Below are 24707 nucleotides of genomic sequence, written 5' to 3'. Positions count from 1 at the left end.
TCCACAAGCAGCAAAGATATGGCTGATTCATGTCAGTCGCCTGGGGTAGCTCTTTTAAGGCACCAAAGAAGTAAACAAAGTCAAATTAACTTAGGGACAAATTAAAAGGGGCAGCCCCCTCCAAAAAGCAGGGACAGCCCGAACAAAACCAAAGTCAAAAGGAAACTTAAAACATTAAATCAAAATGTGATTGTAAGGGTCTATAATGCACCCCAGCTACTGTGGTGCCCAGTGGGCATGGAAGGCATCAACTGCACCCGTGGACACCACATGCTCCCTCTCCAGGGATACCTGGCTGCAAATATAACCGCAATAGAGGGGCAGACAGTCAGGATGGGTGTCCCTGTCGATCACGTGTTGCCTGGACCTATTGATGGCTTGCCTTGCCAGGCCCAGGAGCAGATTCACAAGGAAGTCACACTCCCAACCTGCCCCCCCCCCCCCTCCTCCGCACCAGGTACCCTGGGGTAGTTTATAACCCACAGGTTATTTTACTTCTATTTGAGACAGCAGTTGAGACATCAGTTTAGCCTCTTCAACCACTTCCTGAAACAGTCAGAATATTCAGCCTCTGATCTTCAGATACGCGCTCTTCAAGGCGGCCTTCATGACACACGACAATGCAGATTTGCTAAGCAGAGACTGGTAGCCAAGTTCCGCACACAATGACGGCCGCAACCAGGATCTTGGGTTCATATCACACTATCTGTAACCCCCATGACTTGCCTGGGCTTGCAAAATCTTACTGACTGTCCTGGTTGGAGACAATACACATCTCCTTAACCTGTGCTTAATCCTCTCTCCACTCACATTGTCTGTAATTTTAAGACTTGATTACCTGTAAAGACTTGCATTCCAACCATTATTTTGTAAACTGAGTTTGTGTCTTTATATGCCCTGTTTGTGAACAGAAATCCCACTCACCTGATGAAGGAGTAGCGCTCGAAAGCTAGCGGACCTTAACCTGGTGTTGCGAGACCTCTTGCAGAGTCAGAAGGCAATGCACCCAAATCTCTGGATTAAACTCATTAACTACCACGAGATCACAGATTGATACCTAATTATCACCTCATCCTTGTTTATCCATTAAACACAGGCTTGATTTTTTTAACTATTTAACAGCGCTTTGAAGCGGTTCGGAGTGATGAACACCAATCGACAGGGTCTAAATTGTTCCTACATAAAAATACATCTTTCCAGTTATAGTTCGGCCTGTATATGCTGATTCTTAGAGATGGAGGGGTTTGTCTACGCGCCCCTGAACACATATACTTACAATAACTCAAAGGCAAGGCAGCAGAATTGGAGTCGGAAAAGCTACCCGCATGGTACAGTGGAAGCTGTTGAATATTTGGACAACTACAAGAGAGCGCAGCTGAAAGCTATTCTTTCTCAAGTTAACCCCAACCTGACTCCCCGACTCAGGAAAGCAAATACCAAAGAGATCGGGATCCAGGTAAACCCCAAGGTAGATGTTTCTGTCCAGTGCTCCCTGGGGCCCAGGACCCTCCCTCGCCAGAAGCGCCGAACGGCAAACGAAGGCGCAGCGCCGGGGAGCCGCTCCCCTTCCCCGGGCGCTGCTACTGATTCCGGCGGGGAGCCAGAGGCCGCTGGAGACACGGCGCCTTCTCCAGCGGCTGTGCGTTTCTCTCGCCCCATCGCCGTCTACTCCCCTGCATTTGACCGGTGCCTGCTGGAAAAGGACAAGGAGCCCGGGAAAGCCGAGGAACAGTGTGTCCCGGAAAACCGGGAGAACGATTCTGCCCCACAGCCCGAACCAAAAGCAGAAGCTCCTCTTCCAGCCAGAAACAGTGCGGACACAGCAGAGGAAGAAAGCCAGGGAAACACCGAGCAGCAGGATAAAGACAGCAAGGCAGGCGAAGTGAGCCAGAAATTCAGATTTCAGGTAAAACTCCAATGTTTAGCCTCACCAAGTGATTGCAATGCAGAAAAGTAACAGCTCCTAAAGATGCGGAGCTTCAATTCTTGCTCAGTGGACGGAACAAATCCCTAATCATCTTGTTGAGTCATGGTCCCCTAACGCGGGACCTACAGAACAGGTCCGAACAGACATTACACCTAATCTTGCGCTTGATCTTAAGGCTAAGTTAGATCGAGGAAGTCGGGGTCGGGGTTTGTTTTAAGGCGTGAGGAGATTCACTAGTAAATGCTTCAAATGAGGGGTCGGGACAGAGTAGCTGGGGGACAAACAACTCTTCCCATTGGTGAAGAATTGACCCAAGCCATAGATTTGAGATGACTAGTGAAAAAAGCTATAGGACCCAGAATACATTGTCTGAAAAGTGTGGTAGAGTCGGGATCAATTGAAGCCCAAAGGAATTGGACCATTATTTTAGAAAGCAAGGATGGGACAGTAGATGAAAGCTCCGTATTTGCTAAACATTTTTATTCGATGCTCAGTCACTTTAATGCGCTAACCTGAAAATTAGTTTACCTGCACGTGTTGTTTAGAATAAACTTGGTGTTCAATTGAAATTTTTGACTTTGGGAGAAAGATATTGGCTCAGGCCAACGAATTGCTCAAATCTGACTTGTAATTTTGCTAACCTTTCAGTTTCTGGAACAGAAGTATGGCTATTATCACTGCAAAGACTGCAATATCAGATGGGAAAGTGCTTATGTCTGGTGTATTTCTGGAACCAACAAGGTAAACTTCAGCACTGGAAGATAATGTGGTGGGGACATTGAGATGTACTTTAAACACTGACAGAGGGGGCAGGGACGTTAAAGCAGGAGGTACTGTGATTCATTTTGAGAGGATAATTTTGTCAACCTTTGGGCACATTATTCTAATAGTGGAGCACATTGAAAATGACTTGAAGCACATCAGCATTCTACTTTAAATACAGTTGTAAAGACCTTTTTGAAGGGTAGAATATTCCACTTTTCTGCCAATATGATCATAGGTGATCTGTACTTTTAAACTCTTGCCTTGGCTTCATAATCCCTTGATACCCAAATGTCAATATTTTCACTTGAGCCAGCATCAATCCTTTGGGTGAGAGGTTAAGTGCTAGTCTGCCACTAACCTTTTGGTGACACACCTTGCTCAAGATATTTGGAGGAAAGTCATGTTTTAAGATGGCCTCTTCTGGAAACAATTCCTTGAGCCTTTATCACCTCACCCATTTTTAAAATCCAGAAAAGGATAGGTTTCCGATTCTTCATTTCTGAAGCCAGGATGAGTGAAAATTGACCTTGCCAATTGCATAAGGTAAGCCTGTAAGTCAGCATACTAAATGTTGACAAGATATTTCATTTCAAACCAAGTAAGATTGAGAGGCTAGAATACTGCTTAAAAATATTTTGTTCTTGTGATTTTAGTAGGAATAAAATGGGGTGCATGAGAAATCTTTGGGGAGAATTAGATCTTCTATTTGAGAAGAATAAACAGGAAGATTGCAAAAGGCTGGTATGCAAGTATAGCAGTAATTAAGAACACTAATAGAATTATACTTCTTACAAGGGAAGTTAGATACATGTTGAGGTTATACATGCAGGGCATTAGAAAATCAAATTTTATTTTGGTGATTTTTTTTGTGTGAAGGATAATGGTTTTCATTTCCTTATTTGAGGAGAGTAAGTAGCCAATAGCTGGACATGAGAAATGATCTCCAATGGATGAAGTTCCCCTTTGGGAAAGCTGAAATCCAAAGCAGTGATTGGCAGCATCTTCAAGGCAGCAAAACTGTATCAGATTTTTGAGGTTGAGAAGCTTGGGCCTCTACTTGCTGGAGTTTGAGAGGTGATCTTTTTGAGACATGTAGGATTCTCAAATGGCTTGACAAGTGGATGCTGAGGTAGTTCCCCCTTGTGTTGGACCAGAGGGCATAATTGCAAAGGGGTTGCCCATTTAACTTGGGTGAGGAATTTCTTCTGTAGTGAATCTGGAATTCTTTACTGCAGAGAGCAGTCATTAAATATGTTCAAGGCTGAGATAAACAGATTTTAATTGGTTATGGGGATCAGGTGGGAATGTGGATTTGAGGATTATTGTATCTGATCAATCACTAATTGAATGGTGCAGTGGTCAAATAGTCTTCTACTTCTGCTCCATATCTTGTAATAGTGGACTCTTGAATAGGTTACACATGTCCAAAGAAATCTGATGGGTGAAAAGCACTACTGAATAGTGCTTTGATTGGGGCTCACTTTCATGTTGCAATCTTGTAAAAATTAAATCTTAAATAGTAAATATTTAAGCTGCTGTGACTTTCAGAGTATGAAACCCTGACATGCACAAGTCCTTATTAACTGCTGTAGAATTCTGACCCAATCCTGGCATTCAGTGGGAGATGGAGGAATAAACATCTCAAGTTGTTAAGCATTCTTAACTTTTTTCAGGTCTACTTCAAGCAGTTTTGTCGCAAGTGTGATAAGGGATACAATCCTTACAGGGTGGAAGCTATTCTGTGCCAGGTAAGATCATTCATTAATCTGGGCTGTAGTATAGTTTGCCACTTGAAGTCTAATTTTTTTAAGCATGGCTAAGAATTCATTTTGACTGTTGTGCTACATTGAGCTAATGCCAATCAAATTTATTGAGCAGATTAGTTACCAAATTCCATAACACTTGAATAGACTGCCTGAAGTAACCATATTGCTTTGGATGAAATTGGCACCTATACATCTGAGGAAAGAATCCCTACATGAGATTAGTATCACAACATTAAAGCTTCAATTGGGGTGAAATGAACTGTGTCCATATTGAAATACTAGTTAGTTGATGCTGTAGGAATTTTATCTAGAACGAGATGAGGCATTGCAAATCTTCATGAAGTTGTATTTAATCATAATACCTTGTTTCTAAATGTAGACTTGCTTCAAAACCCGCTGCACTTGCATTCAGAAGAAGCGACATATTGACCCAAAGAGACCACACCGCCAGGAATTGTGTGGTCGTTGCCGAGGCAAGAGATTATCTTGTGACAATACATATAGTTTCAAGTATATTGTCTGAATTATTAACATTCTTGTGTGGTACTAAAGCTACTGACCTGGCATGGATAATGGATCTTTTGTATTGATGTAGCATAATTATGTAATTGAAATGTGAATTAAATTATTAAAGCACTTAAACTTTGTAATGTTTGAGCATTTAAATGGGGTTGTGGAGACAGTACTGGTTTTTGTGATCCAAATAAGCTGGCACTTTGTCATGGGTTCTGTAACAAGTCAGTGGCAGCTCTTGCAGGAGATGTGTACAAATGGAATGAAGTTGATATATCTGAAATGGGGATCTAATTAAGGAACACATGTCTAATCCAGGTGAGCATATTCCTCCTCAACGTCTTTGTTCAAATGAGATCACTCCTCATTCTACCAAATGCCAGAGAATATAGCCCATCCTACTACTCCACTTTTCTTGCAACAATCTCCGCATCTAAGAACTTTGAACCACTAAGGAGACTGGACTCCTGATGTGGTCTTGCCAAAACACTAAGGTGAATTTGCCTTAATTTCTCCCTGTACATGTTGAACTTGTATACAAGGACCCAAAGCTGCTCTGGTACCATTAACTGACTTGTGGATGGGGAGGAATTCATAAGATGTGTATTGGAAGGGTCCTTGCAGCAGTATGTAGATAGCCTGACTAGAGAGGGGGCTATACTGGATTTAGTTCTGGGTAATAAGCCAGGTCAGGTGGTTGTGGTAGGTGAACATGTGGCTAATAGTGACCACAACTGTCTACTTTAGGATACGTATGGAAAAAGATGAGTGCTGTCCTACGGGGAGGGTGCTAAATTGGGGAAAGGCTAAATACAGCTGGATTAGGCAGGAGCTTAGGGATTTTTTTTTTGTGTTCTTTGATACAGACTGGGATAGGCTGTTGGAAGGCAAGACCACATTAGGCATGTGGGAGTCTTTCAAGGGAAAACTGCAATGGGTGCAGGAAAGGCATGTGCCAGTTAGGAGGAAGGATGGGAAAGGTAGGATTAGAGAGCTGTGGATTACTAGAAATATAGAAGACCTGGTTAGGAAGAAATGAGAGGTGTATGTCAGATCTAAGCAGCTGGGAATAGAGAGAGAGCGTTGGAGGAATACAGAGTAGGAGGGATCTCAAAAGGGGAGTTAGGAGAGCAAAAAGGGGGCATGAGATGGCTTTGGCAGGTAGGATTAAGGAGAATCCAAAGGTGTTTTACTCCTATCTTAGCAAAAGGGTGGTAGGGGTAAAATCAGTCCTCTCAGGGACAGATGAGGGGAATTGTGCTTAGAGGCTGAGGGAATGGGGGAGATCCTGAGTGAATACTTTGCGTTGGTATTCACGAAGGAGAGAGGCTTGATGTCTGGTACAGTCATCGAGGGAGCGGTAGACCAATTGAAAGATCTATCTCTTACAAGGGAAGTGTTTGGGCTTTTAGGTAGCATTCAAACTGCCAAATCTCCAGGGCCCCATGGCATTTATCCTAGGTGGCTTAGGGAGGCGAGGTGAGATTGCTGGGCCTCTGATGCAAATTTTTGTCTCCTCTTTGGACACAAGTGAGGTCCCAGAGGACTGGAGGATAGCGAACGTGGTACTGTTGTTTAAAAAGGGTAGGAGGGATAACCTGGGTAACTATAGGCTGGTGAGTTTAATGTCAGTGGTAGGCAAGTTGGAGAGGATTCTTAGGGATAGGATGTATGAGCACTTAGAGCATTGCAATCTGATTAAGGATATGCAGCATAGCTTTGTAAAGGGGGAGTCTTGCCTTACAAATCTGGTAGAATTTTTTGAGGAGGTAACAAAAACAGTCGAAGGACGAGCCGTTGATGCCATCTATCTGGATTTCAGTAAGGCATTTGACGAAGTCCCTCATGGTAGGTTGGTAGAGAAGATTAAAGCTCATGGGATATGTGGCCAGGTATCTAAATGGGTAGAGAACTGGCTTGCAAAGAAGAGTCAGTAGTAGTGGAAGGGTCTTTTCTAGCTGGAGGTCTGTCACTAGTGGTGTGCTGCAGGGCTCAGTACTGGGACTGCTTCTCTTTGTAGTGTGTGTATATAAATGATTTGAAAGAGGGAGTAGGTGGTGTGATCAGCAAATTTGCTGATGACCCCAAGATGGCTGGATTGGTGGGCAGTGTCTGGCAATACAACAGGATATTGATAGGCTGGTATATTGGGCAGATACATGGCAAATGGAGTTTAATCCAGATAAATGTGAGGTGATGCATTTTGGCCAGAATAATGTAGGGGGGAGTTATATGATAAAGGGTAACTCTCTAAGGAGTATAGAATTGCAGTGAGAGCTGGGGGTGCAAGTGTACAAGTCTTTGAAGGTGGCAGTGCAAATGGCAAGTGTGGTGAAGAAAGCCTATGGTATGTTAGCCTTTATAGGAAGGGGTATAGAATATAAGAGCTGACGTCTAATGTTGCAGTTGTACAGAACATTAGTTAGGCTGCATTTAGAGTACTGCGTCCAGTTCTGGTCACCTTACTACTGGAAGGACGTGGAGACTCTGGAGAGTGCAGAGGAGGTTTACCAGGATGTTGCCTGGTATGGAAGGACTGGGGTATGAGGAAAGCTTGAATAATTTGGGGCTATTTTCCCTTGAAAGATGGTGACTGAGGGGGGATCTAATAGAGGTATATAAGATTATGAAGGGTATAGATAGGAAATAGCTTGCCTCTGTTTACTCTATGATAGAGACACACAGTACAAGGGGTTTAAGGTGAGGGGGGGAGGTATAACACAGATATTAGAGGGAGGTTTTTCACAGAGGGTAGTGGGGGTATGGAATGCTCTACCAAGTAAGGTGGTGGATGCAAGCATGCTAGAGTTGTTTAAGAGTAACTTAGGCACATGAGTGGGTTGGAGATGGGTGGATATAGGAGATTGTTTTAAATAAGGGTCATTAGCATTGGGGCGTCCCTGGTAAGGTAAATGGATATGGTACAATAATGTTTTTTTCTCTTCATTCACAGGTTTTAAGTCAATCCACCTTGTGTCCAACAAGGGGCATATGCAGGATGGGTTGTACTTGGGCTGCTCTTGGTTGTTTGAGATTGGCCTAGTGCTTCATGTTAGTGTGTGCTTAAACTGGACCAGATACTGGGCAAGACAACAGCTCAGTGACTATCACTGATTGCTGTGCAGACACATGGATTTGGGCCAGTGTCTGTGGGAGTTTGCACATTCTCCCTGTGCTTGTGTGGGTTTTCTCCAGGTGCTCAGGTTTCCTCCCACACCCCAAAGATGTGCTATTAGGCTGACTGGCAGTAATAAATTGTCCCTAAATTAGTTTTCCCTCAATGTGGATGGCCATAAAACATTAGATAAGGGTCATGGGTGGGGAGGGCTGGTGGTGTTAAGATGGCGGCGCAGGCTCATTGGGCCGAAGGGCCTGTTTCCCGGGCTGTTTTTGTTCTTTGTGTTCTGTTCTGATTTGCCCATTCTTCATACTAAGAGGGTAGTGCTCCCCACATTATAATCTGTCAGTCATCCTGCCCAATTACTGCACCTGCACAATCCCTTTGCATCCTCTTTTTATTCTCTGCAGAGCTTACTTTCTACCACAGCAGTTTATATTTGGTCCTCTCATCTGATCATTTGATATAGATTGTAAATGGTTGAGACTCAAACTGATACTTGCAACACCCCATCCTGCCACTGGAACAAAAATCTTGTTCCAATAACAATCTTCAATATATTGTCAAATAGGAGGCAGAGAGTGGGGGTCAATGGGTGCTATTCGGATTGGCGGTTGGTGACTAGTGGGGTGCCCCAGGGGTCGGTGCTGGGGCCTCAGCTATTTACCATTTATATAGATGATCTGGAGGAGGGAACCGAGTGTAGGGTGTCGAAATTTGCTGATGACACCAAGATTGGGGGAAAGGCAAATTGTGCGGAGGGTGTGGAGAGTCTGCAGAAGGATCTGGATAGGCTGGGCGAATGGGCCAGGAAATGGCAAATGGAATTTAATGTTGGCAAGTGTGAGGTGGTCCACTTTGGTAGGAAGAATGGTAGGAAGGACTATTACTTACGTGGCGAAAAACTGCAGCAGGCGACGGTGCAGAGGGACCTCGGGGTCCTTGTGCATGAGTCACAAAAACCCAGCCTGCAGGTGCAGCAGGTGGTCAGGAAGGCGAATGGGATGCTGGCCTTCATAGCGAGGGGGATTGAATATAAAAGTAGGGAGGTCTTGCTGCAGCTGTATAGGGCATTGGTGAGGCCGCAGCTGGAGTACTGTGTGCAGTTTTGGGCGCCGCACCTGCACAAGGATATTTTGGCCTTGGAGGGAGCGCAGAGGAGGTTTACTAGGCTGATACCGGAGTTGAGGGGGTTGAGCTATGAGGAGAGGCTGAATAAACTAGGCTTGTACTCGTTAGAGTTTAGAAGAATGAGGGGAGATCTCATTGAGACGTATAAGATGATGAATGGGATGGATAGGATAGAGGTGGAGAGACTCTTCCCGCTCAAAAAAGACAGTAGGACTAGGGGGCACAGCCTCAAGATAAAGGGGGGGCGGTTTAGAACGGAGTTGAGGAGGAACTTCTTCACTCAAAGGGTGGTGAATATCTGGAATTCTCTGCCTGTTGAAGTGGTGGAGGCTGCCTCGCTAAATATTTTTAAGAAGCGGGTTGATGGGTTTTTGATAAGAGGGGGGATTAAGGGTTATGGGGAGAGGGCGGGAAAGTGGAACTGAGCCACGACAGATCAGCCATGATCTTATTGAATGGCGGGGCAGGCTCGAAGGGCCAGATGGCCTACTCCTGCTCCTATTTCTTATGTTCTTATATGCTAACACCCTGTTCCAACCTTGAGCATTATTAACTTCTGTAGTTAGCCATAATTTTACAACTGTTCTAGTGGAGATTCTCATCCTTCATAAACTAAACCACTGTCATACCTTTTTAATCAGCTTTCCCCTCATTGTGCTTTGTTTCAACACAAGATTAGGATTTATTTGCATCACTCAATATCTTTTCCAACAAAATCTTTTGTACAAGATTGAGCAACACATTTACAAAGTACTGTTCCATTGTTGGATACTGGACATTTTCAAACTAGTTGTGTGATTCAAACAATCTTTGCCAATTTGGTTTACCAAGGCTCAAAGATTAAAGTTCCCCATGATTACTGCATTATTGTGTTCATGGTTTACTTTTCACAATTGTTCTGGGGCCTATAAACTAATTCCACTACTCTCCTACCCTTTGTTTCATAGCTCTCATGTACTGATTCTACATCTTGATTTTTCTGGGCTAGGATCCTTTCTCTACTGTTTCTCCACCTTTATCAGGGCTACCCAATAACCTTTTTCCATTCAGTCTTATTTTTTTCTAAGCCAAGGATCCCAAAATAGTTTTGACTTGCACATGCTGAACTCATCTCAGTTGTGCTTACCAGATTAGGCATCTTTTTTATTGTCTGTGCAATGACTTCTCTTGTTGTGAATACTTTACACATTCAGTCATGGCATTTATAATTCCCTTTTTTGCATTTTTTGTTAATGTCCTACTATATGAGCTCTTTGACTTGATTTTTGAACACTATACTCTCTTTAGCCTTGATTTGCTTGCACTCTACCTCTTTAAAGCCTCTTGCTAATGATGTCTGGGGACAGAAATTTCTTCCCATGAGGTGTGAGAACTTGTCACCAGCCAGTGTCCAGCTTTCAGCACTATCCTGCCACCTGGGCTAAAGCAGGATTTAATTTTTCAGGGTTACCTGACTGCAAATGGCAGGTAGTCAAGTAAGATACAAGGCCCAATGCCAGAGGCAGATTTATGACCTTTTGTAGGAGTGGGGGCAGCAACACCAGGCAGCATAAGACACTTGTCAGCTTCAGTCACTGCCTTGTGAAATGGCTACCCCTGATCTAGCTGTTAGGTATCCCAAATTTAACAATATGGAAATGGAGGTGCTCTCTCTCCCTTGCCTGACTGTAATTGGCTGCTTCATTTGAGTTGCAGCTTGTGGTACAAATGTTAACTTGCTATTTAACAGCCCCAATCCTGAATGTTCCTCAATTCTTTGAGGATGTAACATGCTGTGGATAAAGAGGAACTTGTGTATAGATACTTGAATTTCCAGAAGATGTTGGGTTATTATAAAATAAAAGCTCATGGGATTGAGGATAATGTGACAACACTGATAGAATGGCTAGATCAAGAAGCAGAGCAGGCATAAATGAGTTCAGGCTGGCAAGATGTAACAACTGGTATGTTACAGGAATCCCTGCTGGGACCTCAACTGTTTACAATTTATACAAATGATTTTGAATGGTTGCCAAATTTGCTGATGACCCAAAGGTAGGATGTGAAATTGTCCATTTTGGCAAGAATAGAAGCATTTCTAGTGAGATGCAGAAGGATCTTAGTGCATGAATCAGAGGGGTAGTATACAATAAGTGAGTTGTTGGAACATTACAATTTATTGCAAGGAGAATGCAGAGCAATAGTGAGACCACATCTGGTGTATACAGTTTTGGTCTCATGGAAGGATTCTAAGTTGGAAGCAGTTCAGAGAACATGTACCTACACTAATAATAGGATAGTTGTCTTGATGAAAGGTTAGATAGGCCAAGTTTTTGTATCTGGAGAGTAGGAGGTGACTTGATTGAAACCTTTACCATCCTGAAGTCCCCATAGGATGGACGGGGAGAGGATGTTTCCTCTTATGGGAGAACTAGGGTCACTGCTTAAAAATAAGGTGTAGCTATTAAAACGAAATTTGAGGCAAAACGTTTTGAAGGTAGAGAGTCTTTGGAACTCTTTATGGGATGCTTATGGAAGTAGAGTTTTTGAATATGTTTAAGGTGAAGGAGGGTGGATTCTTTAGAAGTAAATGGGTTATTGGGGATGGAAGGGATGAGATGAGGTTAATAATCAATCATGATCTTGTTAAATGGTGGAGCAGGCTTGAGATGTTAAATGGCCTACTCCAGTTTTGTTCATTCATATATTTGTATGCTGTCTATGGACTATTTCAGTATGAGGTACTGTGAATTGTGCAAACATTCCACTTCTGACTTTGATTTAATAGTGGGAAGGTCATTGAAGCAGCTGAAAATGGTGTCCTATGTGCAATCATCTTGAGGAACTTATGCAACAATGTCCTAAGACTATGATTTCCTATCATTGCCTATCTTATTTCATTTCTGAAACTTCAAGGATTATTTTTGAACTTTTGTGTCTGTCTGCTACTTAATTTGAAATGCAATACTTAAAATGTGATTTTATGAATCATCATTTTGGAAAATAACATGTTGAAATCACAATCACTTCACAAACAGGAACTCGATGCACAAAGTTTAATAGAGGCCAGTTTGGGAGAATTACAATCTGATTTTCTTCCACTTACAGTTCATAGAATCCTGTACCATTCAGTTATATCCCACCCATTTTAAGAAGCTGAGTTTCAATAAGGTGTAATAGAGAAGCAGCCAAATTCACAACCTACCACATTTTTACTGGTAGTTTTGATACACTTGAAGTGTTGTAAGTGCAATGGAAAATATTAAATAAAAGCTCACATTTCCACAAGGAATAACATCACTAAACAGTTATGATATATTGCAGTTGGACACTGAATATACAGAACCAAACATCTGAAATACTTCACAGTAGCTGTAAAATTATTTACAAGGTAAATAAGTTATATAGATACATCTAGAGATGTCATTAAATGTGCAGAGATTTTTTTACATGCAAACTTAATTAGCTCCTGAATGAGGAGGAATCTCAGCATAATCAGACCCCCCCCCCCCCCCCCCCCCACACACACACACACACACACACACACATTACAAATTCAGAGCTATATGGCTGAATTTAGAAAGTTGAAGCATCGGCTGATTTTTCAAAAAACATTTCAAAGAATTTATATTTTACATTTAAATGGGCATGCTTGACAGATCAGCAGGCATTAACTAATTGGATGTGAAAATTTTAGCCTCATCTATGAAATGATTAAAAGCAGCACTCTATTTATAAATAAGTCCATATAGCTTTTTCAACTAGCAGAAAAAGCAGCCAACACCCAAACATTTCTCATCTGAACTGTTTACGATATTTCAAGTACAGTACAAATCCCAATGTATGGCCCAGTCAAACACCTTAGACAAGAACTAAGTGCCATTTTTTCTAACAAAAATGTGCTTTTATAGCAGCTCAGTGTGAACAAGTACTGATAGAGTAACGATGCTCTGTACTAGGCATACAATAACATTTTTTAGCATTTAAAAAAGATTGAAACACAGGCTTTCAGCTTAACAAAACTGCTTCCTTGTGCATTGCATACAGCTTCATGTTGCCTGCTATTAGGTCATTTATTAAGCCAGTAGTCACAAACCACACACTTTAGCATACAATTTGCAACCATTCTGTGGCAATGGCATCAGTTATCAACATCTTAAAGTAAAATTACATTTTTGTCAAAATAGTTCTTCAGGAAGAATAGTTTGAATGTTTGATGACCTTTGGTATCCTCAGTTAATACGTGAACTTGTATTTTGTCAGTTTATCGTACTTACCCAAAATAAGAATAGATGCGTGCTTTGAAAATTAGCTATTTTTATATTCAACTGGGTATTTTTACTTTTGATCTTTTGATATTGCTACACATTTTTATATCTTTCCACTTAAATTTACTGAAACTGTTCAGTGTCACAAATGTGAGAACAGCCTGGCCAAGTTTTTCTAAGATTGAAAAGATACTGAAGGACATCAGACCAGCATTGCAGCATTTCCAGTCGTAAACAAAAGGGAGACAGAACACTCCTGTCAGAGACTAGTGCTGGTGTCTGGAAGATAAGTACTGATGACACGATAACTCTGAGCCTTCTGAATCATATCCTGAATCTCTCCATTCAGCTCCATCAGCTTTGAACTGATTTCTGATAAGTCGTGATTGGAACCGAGCAGTGCAAATGTGCCTGTTTGTCCCAATGTTTGGTGTCTGAAGTAAATATTTAGTAGTGTCTGGACCTCATCCTCCACATTATTGCCAAATATATCATTGGGCCAAATGGTCCTGTAACAATATTAAAAAGAGTTAATGTATCAAATATTAAATCATAGAGCATTTTTGCATTGATTTATTGATTAATTACCAAAAATGAATAGGTATGAAGTGATGAAAATGGTCAGATCAATACCACCTTACTTTCACCCATTTAACATCCAATTTTCCAGTTGGTTTGTGTACAGGCACTAAAGGTGTCAGTCAGTTTGTGATTAATTGTAAGAAAATTTGGTTCCATTGGGTGTAATGTATGGTTATCTACTCCATAGTATAAAATAGGGACCTATTATTCTTAAGTGTGCTGTTTATGGAAGTAGATTTTGAAACTATTTGATCTTGCATTTCTTTTTCATTTCCTTTTAGTCCATAATGAAGTTTTGTACCAAGTGCTACATAGCTTCATGGTATCCACTATTAAGTCATTCTATTAAGCCCATTTTACCTATGCACAATTTGCCTCACAGACTCCAAGTCAGGATACAGCCAAATTTAAAATGGACCATCTATGAGGACGCTTTCAGTTAATACTTTTATTTGAAAAAGTGTAATTTAACCATAAAATTTGTATATAATTCCAATTTGTGCCAAGCTTCCTCATCACTGAAGATGGGGATACTTGTAGTGCCTCCTTCATCAGTGAGTTATTTAATTGTCCTCCATCATTGACAACTGGAAATGGCAGGACTGCAGCTCTTAGATCTGATCTGTTGGTTGGGGAATCACTTTACTCTGTCTATTGCTGTTGCCGATGCTGTTGAGCAAGCAAGTCGTCCTGTGCTGTAGCTTCATTAGGTTGATAACTCATTTGTAGGTGCTACTCCTGGTATATCCTTGTGTGCTCTTCATTGAACCAGGGTTAATCCCTTGGGTTAGTGGTAATGGTGGATATGACAGGCAAAGACATTACTGATTGTGTTTGAGTACAATTCTGCTGATGGCCCACAGCTCCTTGTGTTGCCCAGTCTTGAGTTGCTAGATCTTTTGGAGCCTATCTCTTTAGCACAGAGGTAGTGATACAAAATGCGATTGAGGGTATCCTCTGACTCCACAAAGAGGGTGGTGGTCACTCCCCAATACTTTCATGGACTGATGCATCTGCAACAGACAGGTTGGTGAGGATGAGGTCAAATGTGTTTCCCTGACCAAATGCTGCAAACTGAGTCTCAGACTATGTCCTATAGGACTTGGCTACTTGTGGTGTTACTGAGCCACTCTTGAAGATGAACATTTAAGTCCCCCATCCAGAGTATATTTCACATCCTTGCCATGCTCAGTATTTCCTCCAAATGGTGTTCAATTTGGCGCAGTACCAATTAATCAACTATGGGGAGGGAATTTGGGGTGATGTGATGGGGAGCCAGCAATCAGCCAGTTTTATTGCCTATGTTTGATCTGATGTTATGAGATTCATGGGCGCTGGAGCCAATATTGAGGACTCCCAGGGCAACTCCATCCCGACTGTATAACATTGTGCCACCGGTGGGATAGGACATATTTAGGGATGGTGATGGTGCTGTCTGGGACATGAAATGTAAGCTATTATTCCGTGTATGATATGTCAGGCTGTTGCTTGACTAGTCTGCGAGACAGCCCTCCCAATTCTGGCACTAACACCTAATGTTAGTAAGGAGGAATTTTAGCATTAGGATTGTATTTGCTGTTCTTGGTGCCTAGGTCATTGTCAGGTGGTCTGTCCGATTTAATTTCTTTTGTATCAAACTGCTAAATTGTCTAACTGAGTGGCTTGCTTGGCCATTTCAGAGGGCATTTAAGAGTCAACCACATTGCTGTGGATCTGGAGCTGCATATAGGCCATATCAGGTAAGGATGGCAGGTTTTCTTTCTTTAAAGATATGAATAAATCAATTTTGCCCAGTGACTTTGGCAGATTGCTCAAGGACACGTTCAACATGCGTAACCTACTCATTTGCATAACATACTCTCATACAGTGTGGACCACTGCCTCAGGTACTTGTCAAAGGTGCTTTTCTGAGCAAACATTTCCACAGGGGACAGGTGGAGGGGCGGTGGCTGTGCTTCTTATCTGTCTGGTCGAGCTGCAACAACAAGCTGCCTTGTGTGTGTTCCAATTACCCACCTGCTCTCTACTAACAACCCCACCCACAATGGTGGCCAGATGAAAAGGCCACTTTTAATTTAAAGTTTGTACTGAGTAATTGTTTGCTTTGGCTCCATTTGAACTTAACTGCACTTCAGAAGCCTACAATATTCTGCCCTTGTGTTGCATACTGAGGGTAATCTGATGCATCAGGTTAAGGATGGCAGCGCAAACATTTCTCCCTTCTGTCTAGAGATATATCCCTGTGAACACAATTCATTTCTGTCCTCCAGGTAAGTGGGGGATGGCTCAGGTGACCACTGTGGGGCAGGAGCAGGCTACAGCCCAATCCTGCATCCAGCAACACCCAAGAGTACTTTGACTTGATCAGGTTTTGGAGAGGGAGTATCTTTCCTGCATACCCCATTTCTGTTTCACCTTGGTTGTATGCTCCTCCCAGTTTTTGAAATTGTGCAGCCCACTCCTTGTAAACAATATTTCTGGCATCTGACTTGATGAAGTGGACAAAGGATCAGTCAACCCAGTTCCCAAAGAATATTGTGTTACTTCTGTTATATTTACTTCGGCTCCCAAGGTCAGTTTGAACTGGTCACAAATGCTTAATCTGTGAACTGATTGCCTTCTTTCACTCAGATCTGCAATGTCATCCATGTACAGGAAGGCTTTGAGCTGATTGTCTCTGCTGCTGGGATTGTCACCTTGCTTCACATCATATTTTTCCTCATGGACTCTGCAAACATTCAATACAGCATGCATAGGGTTTACAGCACGGAAACAGGCCATTTGGCTCTTGCAATCCATGTCAAGTCTTGTGTTTCACTTGTGCATTCTCCCATATTTTCTAATCCAAATCTGTCAAATTAACTCTCAAGTTCCTTCTCCCTCAAATACTTGTCTAGCTTCCCCTTAAAATAATCTACGCCATTTGCTTTGTGTGATCATAAGGTCCACATCCTCATCACTCTTTTTGATCTAGAAGTTAGCAAGATAGAGGAAGGAGGACAGCTTTGACTGAATCTGGATTTTATTGGAAAGTTGCATTGATACCTTGTCATTGATGAAAACTACGCTACAGGGTTTCTGTTGATCAGCTGGATCCAATTGTGGGTTCCCTCCCCAAATTCTATTTTGGAGAGTTCATCCATCATGTAGGTATGTAATAATCTGCAAAATTCAACTCCTGCTTCAAGCTGATTGGACAGCTGTCCTTCCTATTCTCTGCTTTGGTAATTGCATCCCTGAGTAGAATGGGGCTAGTTGACGTCTTTGGATACAGCACAAATCTGGCCCAGTGGATCAACAATTCTAAAGCAGAATTGACCTGATTGGAAATGACCTTGGACAGTCAACATTCAGCTGTCAAATGACTGTCAATTTCTGATTTCCTTCCTCTTTCCCTTCTGTTTGCAGATATGGGTGATCATGTCTTTCTCATAGATTCTGACATGCTATTGGCTAGAAGCTTACTCTTGCACACTTCCAATCTCTGGACTGATATAGTTCCACAACTGAATAAGATGCCACCGCTAAACTGTTGCTTCTTGGATTTTACTCATCTCAAAGGACCTGATGGCTTTTATCAGTCCATCCAGAATTAGTGGTTTGTCCAGACTTTCCTGCTTCCTGCTGTTTAAGACTTTTGTGACAGAGAACTGAGAGGCCTTGCTGTCTATTGCTTTCATGCCATACATCAGCATAAAAAGATTTGCTGATCCTGAGTATATCAGGACGCAACTGAGTCATCTTCATCCTTCAAGCTGAAGTGATCGAGCTCTTTCTGTGTACCTTTTTTGAAGAAGAAATGTGAACATTTCTCATCCTGCTGCATGGATTGGACTCTGGAGCAGATGATGATCTGGGAGAATTTTGAGGAAAAGACCAATGCTGCTGGCTCTTCATCTCTTGAAGATCCTCCTTGACATTGGGCCTCATTAATTGTAACAAAGGCACATTCTGCATGCTTTTCTGAAGTTGAGACATTTTCCTCTCTCTCTTGCCTCTGAACATCTTTGAGGATGAAGATTGCTTTCCACCTGTACATCAGGGACTTAGTGAGTTCCTCTATGTTATCTAGGGTCAACAGTTTCACATTCAGCTTCCCTGGTCTTCCTACAGGCAACAGCTGTCTAGTGGGAAGCAGTGGTCAGGGAAGACTGGCTTGAAATTGGTGGATCTGATATGAGTGTTTGGAACTTAAACCGGAGGTCTATCTTGGAAGGGCTGGACCTGTCTGCTTTTGCCCAGGTGTACCTATGTGCCACCCTATCTGCAGGGTTTCTGAAAACATTGTGCAGCTTGCTATCCTTTTCTACTTCCATGAGGAATTTTTACTTGCATTCAATTTGTTGTTGGCCCTTCCAGATTGTCCAGTCTCACTGATAATACAGTTGAGGTCACTGCCTTGAGGGACAGGCAAGGACATTGCCAGCATACAGTCAGCTGCATGTTTTTTAAAACCAGGATGTACATGTTGATTAACTCTAGCAAAGTGTTTTTATACACTACCACCTCAACTTTGTTGTTAGTGAAGTCGCCTCCCAAAAGTAGAATATCCTATAGGAATAATTTTCCTGACTAGATGAATGGCCTATGGGACTATCAGCATGACCATTGTCTGTAGGTGTAGTGTTTTGAGTTATATATTAGTGAGATATCCCAAGGTCAGAACTTATAAAGTGGCCTCAACGCTGAATGTTAATGGAGACAATTTTGAATCCCATTTAAACCATGTACCATTCACTGATTTGATTGTTAATGCTCACCCCATCCTTATAATTAGCATATATCACTGGGTTAATGTTGGGGTCTTTATTGCCAGTAGGATTAGTAATGAATTGGCATAAATTTGGAAAAGCAATAGTATTTATTATAGTTTGGTAGTTGTAAGTTAAAAATTGCAGAGTATCATTGATAGCCTACAGTCTACCAATATTTAGAACATAAAACAAAGTAATAGTAACAAAAGAATGATGTATTTTTCATGAAAATTCCCTTAATATCAGTTGAGAAAGCAATTGAGAAATTGGGCTATTATACAATATAAAAAAATTTACAAAATATGAACAATATATCCAAAGTCTAACCTGCAATCCCTGATTTGCCTCAGGGCAGTTATGAGATCCCTGTTCTTCAGGCACTCCAGCATAGTCTGAACAGCAGTTTCGGAGGAGGTTAATGTAAGGCCATGTGAACTGAATTCATCTTTGAAAGGTTCAACTGCTATTAAAGCTGAAGCTTCCTTAAGGTTATCCCTCAGGTCATTCAGTTCTTTTGACATATTCAGTAACTAGTAAACAAATTTTAGTAACACAATATAATCAGAGCAGTTTTTCATTTTAATCATTTCCCTTCCAACAAACTCTTGCATTATGATATCAGGTCTGCATCACTGAAAATAACTTATTTTAAGTTTAAGATTGTTTACAACAAAGTTTCATGCTAGTATTAGAATGTTGTGCTCAAATATGATAGTCTATGGAGCAATAGTTGATTTTAAATGTGTTTTTGTGAATACATTAATTACTGTCAGTCACAAAGGAAATTTTTACCTCTGGCACTGAACTGACAACATGAATCTGGCCGATTAGTTTGTAGTAGGACTGGAAGAGCAGCAGCAGCTGAAAGTGGAGCTTGTAGAGTCTTTGACACAACTCAAGTTGCTATAAAAAGGTAAATAAAATAATTTAATAAATAAATTAAAACAAGCATTAATAATATTGGTCATTTTTTCATCTATAAATACTTAGCCACTAATCAAAGTAACAAAATAGGGATTATGCACGAACTAAAGTTGATTAACATTGCTAGACACAATTAGAAATTTATACATAAGTTGTCCATTACTACTGTGTACTGTCTCATGGAGACATAACTCACTGGACTGTGCCTTCCAACCAGAGGGTTTCTCAATTCATCGAATGAACAATACAGCAGTCTCAGGCAAGGCTAAGGAAGATGGGGTCTGTCTTCGAATCAACACCTCATGGTGCCCAGACATAGTAACACTGGTGGGTTTCTGCTCCCCAGGCCTAGAATATCTGATGCTAAAATGCTGCCCCTACCACCTTCCGCCAGAGTTCACCTCTTATCCTGACAGCAGTTTACATCCTATCCCACACAGACGTGAAAACTGCACTGGATACAATATATACCACCAGTAGCCTTGAGATGAAACATCCCAAGGTCTTATTCATCGTGGCTGGGGACTTCAATCAGGCCAAGCTCAACAGCGTCCTACCAAGACACCACCAAAATGTCCCCTGTTCCACCAGAGGCCCAAACATCCCAGACCACTGCTAAACAAATATCAAACATGCCTGCCACTTTACCATTTGCCCACACTTTGGCATATCAGACGCCAAGGCTGAGCTCCTGCTCCCAGCTTACAAGAAAAAATTGAAACGGGAGAATCCATTAAAGGTCATACAATGTTGGTCTGTAGAACTGGATGATCTCCTATGGGACTGCTTAAGAGTCAGTAGACTGGTCAGTATTTCAAAACTCTGCGACCAGCCTAAATGCCCTCAGCCCTTTTTATATTCCTTATACACCTATGACTGTGTGACCAAATTCCCCTCCAATTCGATTTTCAAGTTTGCTGATGACACCACTATAGTGGGTCGGATCTCAAATAATGACGATATAGCATACAGGAAAGAGATAGAGAATCTGGTGAACTGGTGCGATGACAATAATCTCTCCCTCAATGTCAACAAAGTGAAGGAGATGGTCATCAACTTCCAGAAGCGTAGTGGAGGACATGTCCCTCATCAATGGAGACGAAGTAGAAATGGTCAAGTTTTTAGGTGTCCAGATCACCAACAACCTGTTCTCATCCCTCCGTGCCAATGCTGTAATCAAGAAAGACAACTATTGCCTTTACTTTCTCAGAAGACTAAGGAAATTTGACATGTCCATTACGACTCTTACCAACTTTTACAGATGGACCACAGAAAGCATTCTTGCTGGTTGTATTACAGCTTAATATGGCTCCTGCCATGTCCAAAACCACAAAAAACTAAAATGGGTTATGAACGAAGCCCAGTTCATCACTCAAACTAGCCTCCCATCCATTGACACTATCTACACTTGCTGCTGCTTCGGCAAAACAGCCAGCATAATCAAGGACCCTATGCACCCCTGACATATTCTTTTCCACCTTCTTCCCTTCGGGGAAAAAGATACAAAAGTCTGAGGGCCATTTCTTGATTGGGGGGATGTCCAAAACCAGAGGTTTTGGTCTAAAGATACAGAGTAAACCTTTTAGGACTGAGATGAGGAGAAATTTCTTCACCTAGAGAGTGGTAAGCTGGTGTGATTCACTACCACAGAAAGCAGTTAAGGCAAAATCATTGTATGTTTTGAAGAAAGAGTTAAATATAGCTCTTGGGGTAAAGAGGATCAAAAAGGATATGCAGAGGAGGAGGAGGAGGAGGAAGAGGAGGAGGTGGGATCAAGCTATTGAGTTGAGTGATCAGCCATGATCATCGTGAATGGTGGAGCAAGCTCAAAGGGCTGATGGGCTTACTCCTGCTCCTGTTTTCTATGTATGTTTCTATGTATGGTCTACTTGCATATCAGAGGATATAACTGCATGAGAAGCAGTTGAGTGAAGGTTCACTTGATTGATTCCTGGGATGAATGGGTTATGTTATGAGGACAGACTGGACTTATATCCCCTGGAGTTTAGAACAATGAGAAGTGATCTTACTGAAGCACACAAGATCCTAAGGAGACTTTACAGGGTGGATGCTGAGGGAATGTTTGCTCATGGGAGATACTAGAACAGATTAAAAATAAGATGTTTATTATTTAAGACAAGATCTGTTATCTTTTCTCTCTCAGGGGGTTGTTAGTCTATGGAATTATCTTCCTTAGAGAGTAGAGAAGGCGGGGTCATTGAATATTTTTAAAGCTGTGTTAGATTCTTGACTAACAGGGGAGTCAAAAGTTATAGGGGCTCAACAGCAATGTGGCGCTCAGGCCACAGTCAGATCGGCCATGTCTTAACAAATTGTGCAGCAGCCTCAAGAGGCCCACTGGCTTACTCCTGCTCCTAATCTGTATTCTTGTATTATATAAAACCCAAGGCTAAACAATCCATATTTTAATTACATGGGATAAATGGCACAGAAACAGGTCATTCAGCTGAACCAGTGCAGAATGGTTTGAATGCACCTCTCATCTTTCCTTATCCAAATCTATCCTTGTAACTCTTCTCCTTCATCTACTTGCTAAGCTTTCCTTTAAACACATTTATATTATTCACTTCAATCAATCCACGTGATAGCGAGTTCCATACCCTCACTATGGTTGGTTAAAGAAGTTTCTTATGAATTCACAAACTTGTTTTCTTGGTGAACAGGCCTCTAAGTCTTCCCCATAAAGTGAAACATTCTCTCTGTATCCATATCACAAAACCTTCCATAATTCTAAAGACTTCAGTTAGGTTATCCTTCAGCATTCATTTTTCAAGAGAAAGCAATAATTTTTGCATTTCTGCTATCATCCTCTCTGCACAATCTTTGTATAAAATCAGTACTGGTGATCAGAACTGTACACAGTAGTTCAACTGTAGATTAACTAAGGTTCAATGCAGGTTTAGCCTAATTGCCCTCCTTTCAACCGGATGCTCTAGAAATAAAGCCTATGCCGGGATTCTCCTGCTTGTTTTGCTCCTTGGCGGAGGAAGTATCTGTTGGCCAGTGACAGGATCTTCTGGTCCCACTGCTGTCAATGGGCTTTCCCATTGATCCTACTGGGAAAAAAAGCATGGGGACTGTGCTGTTGGCAGGACCAGAAGGTCACATCAGCGTGACGAGTTGAAAGATCATGCCCTTCGTGTTTGGTTTGCTTTTTTAATGACTTGCTGACCTGTGCTGTAACATTTAGTGAGTGGTGTATTTGTATTTTGAAATCCCTTTGTTTCTCTACCTCACCTAGAATTGCACTCCCCTTCAGTAATAACTGAACTTCATATTCTTATATTCTTTATAACTTTATATTCTTCCTTACCAAAATGTAGTAGCTCACATTTATCTGTGTTGAATATTATTTACCAATTCTGCAAGTTTATTAATGTCCTTCTTAGTTTTGACTACCCCTGTTCTCCTTTGCAAATTTGGTGTCATCTGTAACTTTAGAAACTATTTTTGATTTGAAGGTCCAAATCATTGATGTCAATTGTGAACAGCAGCATTCTCAGCACTAATCCCTGTGGAACACTGCTTCCTATCTTCTGCCATTCTGAATAAGTTTGGTCATGCAAGATTTTTCCTTCTCAAGTCCTTGAGTATTCATTACTTTGTTTCTCATTTCTAGATGTTTGTCAGTTGTCTCCTTTTGTAGAGATTCCATTAATTTTCCTCCACTGATGTTAAGCTGATGAATCTCATCCTTCAATGTATATCCCTTCTTTATTGATGTCTCTGTAAAATATTTTACTATTTTGTTTTATGATCCATAATTATATAATTTAATTGTTCCTCTTTACTTCCTTAGTTTTTTTTAACTTCTCTCCTAATCGCTCCATATTCTCTTATCATACACTCTTCTACTTTTTTTAAAATTATTCTATGGGATATGGGAGTTGCTGACTAAGCCAACATTTTTATTGCCGTCCTGAATTGCCCTTGAGAAGGTGGTGGTGAGCCACCTTCTTGAACTGTTGCAGCCTCTGTGGTATAGGTACATACACAGTACTGTTTGGGTGTTCCAGGATTTTGACCTAGCAATAGTGAAGTAACATTGACATAGGTCCTGGTAGGTATGGTGTGTAGCTGTGCATCTGCTGCCCCTGTACTTCTGGGTGGTGGGTTTGGAAGTTGCTGTTGAAGGAGCATTGGTGAGTTGTTGCAGTTCATTTTGTAGATGGCACATAGTGCTGCCACTGTGCTTCAGTGTTAGGGGGAGTGGTGGATGGGGTGCCAAAGGGCTGTTTTGTCTAGGATGTTGACAAGCTTCTTGAATGTTGATGGAGCTGCACACATCCAGGCAAGAAAGAGTATTTCATCACACCCCTGACTTGTGCCTTGTAGATGGTGGACAGGCCTTGGGGAGACGGAGATGCGTCGTTTGCCACTGACCTGCTCTTGTCGCCACAGTACTTATATGGCTGGTCTAGTTCAGTTTCTGGTCTGGTTCAGTATCTGGTCAATGGTAACACCCAGGGTGTCGGTAATGGGGGATTCAGCGATGGTCAATATCATTGAATGTCAAGGGATGGTGATTAGATTCTCTTTTATTGGAGATGGTCATTGCCTGGCACTTGCATGGTGCAAATGTTACTCGCCACAAATGTTACTATACCACAGAGGCTGCAGAGGAGATTTTTCTCAGTACTCAGCAAAAATATATTCCTGTGAAAAAGAAGGAATGTAAGAAAAGGGATAACCAGCCGTGGATAACTAAGGAAATAAAGGAGAGTATCAAATTAAAAACCAACGTGTACAGAGTGGCCAAAACTAGTGGGGAACCAGAAGATTGGGAAAGCTTTAAAAAACAACAAAGAACTACTAAGAAAGTGACAAAAAAAGGAAAGATAGATTATGAAACTAAACTAGCGCAAAATATAAAAACTGATAGTAAAAGTTTTTACAAACATGTAAAAAGGAAAAGAGTGGCTAAAGTAAATGTTGGACCCTTAGAAGACTAGAAGGGGG

General features: G+C 41.6%; 2 protein-coding genes across 6 annotated transcripts in view; one reads left to right on the top strand and one right to left on the bottom strand.

The window, feature by feature from the left end:
- Positions 1-1234: 1234 nt before the first annotated feature.
- LOC145349411 (zygote arrest protein 2.L-like) lies at positions 1235-5019 on the top strand. The gene is made up of 4 exons (XM_080197938.1): positions 1235-1906; positions 2576-2668; positions 4366-4440; positions 4838-5019. Exons 1-4 carry the CDS (start codon positions 1235-1237, stop codon positions 4979-4981), a joined length of 984 nt encoding a protein of 327 aa, XP_080054064.1. The 3' UTR covers positions 4982-5019.
- Positions 5020-12731: 7712 nt separating this feature from the next.
- Positions 12732-24707, bottom strand: part of fryb (furry homolog b (Drosophila)) — a 360066-nt gene continuing 348090 nt past the window's right edge. For all 5 annotated transcript variants that reach the window (XM_080197438.1, XM_080197440.1, XM_080197443.1 and 2 more), the window contains 3 exons: positions 19596-19706; positions 19131-19333; positions 12732-13976 (listed from right to left, as the gene is read on the bottom strand). In XM_080197438.1, the coding sequence (XP_080053564.1) occupies positions 13727-13976; positions 19131-19333; positions 19596-19706 (564 nt within the window). In that variant the 3' untranslated portion in view covers positions 12732-13726. The remainder of the gene's footprint in view (positions 13977-19130; positions 19334-19595; positions 19707-24707) is intronic.

Source organism: Carcharhinus amblyrhynchos, chromosome 10, assembly GCF_965287045.1.
Source record: "Carcharhinus amblyrhynchos chromosome 10, sCarAmb.v2.hapA, whole genome shotgun sequence".
Classification (NCBI taxonomy): Eukaryota; Metazoa; Chordata; class Chondrichthyes; order Carcharhiniformes; family Carcharhinidae; genus Carcharhinus; species Carcharhinus amblyrhynchos.
This window is presented reverse-complemented; position numbering and strand designations above follow the sequence as displayed.

Excerpts from the sequence above, each read along its gene's own strand:
- LOC145349411 (XM_080197938.1), top strand. The coding sequence starts at position 1,235 with ATGGAGGGGTTTGTCTACGCGCCCCTGAACACATATACTTACAATAAC. Across the intron at positions 2,669-4,365 it reads GTATTTCTGGAACCAACAAG|GTCTACTTCAAGCAGTTTTG; the intron begins GTAAACTTCAGC and ends AACTTTTTTCAG. Across the intron at positions 4,441-4,837 it reads TGGAAGCTATTCTGTGCCAG|ACTTGCTTCAAAACCCGCTG; the intron begins GTAAGATCATTC and ends TTCTAAATGTAG.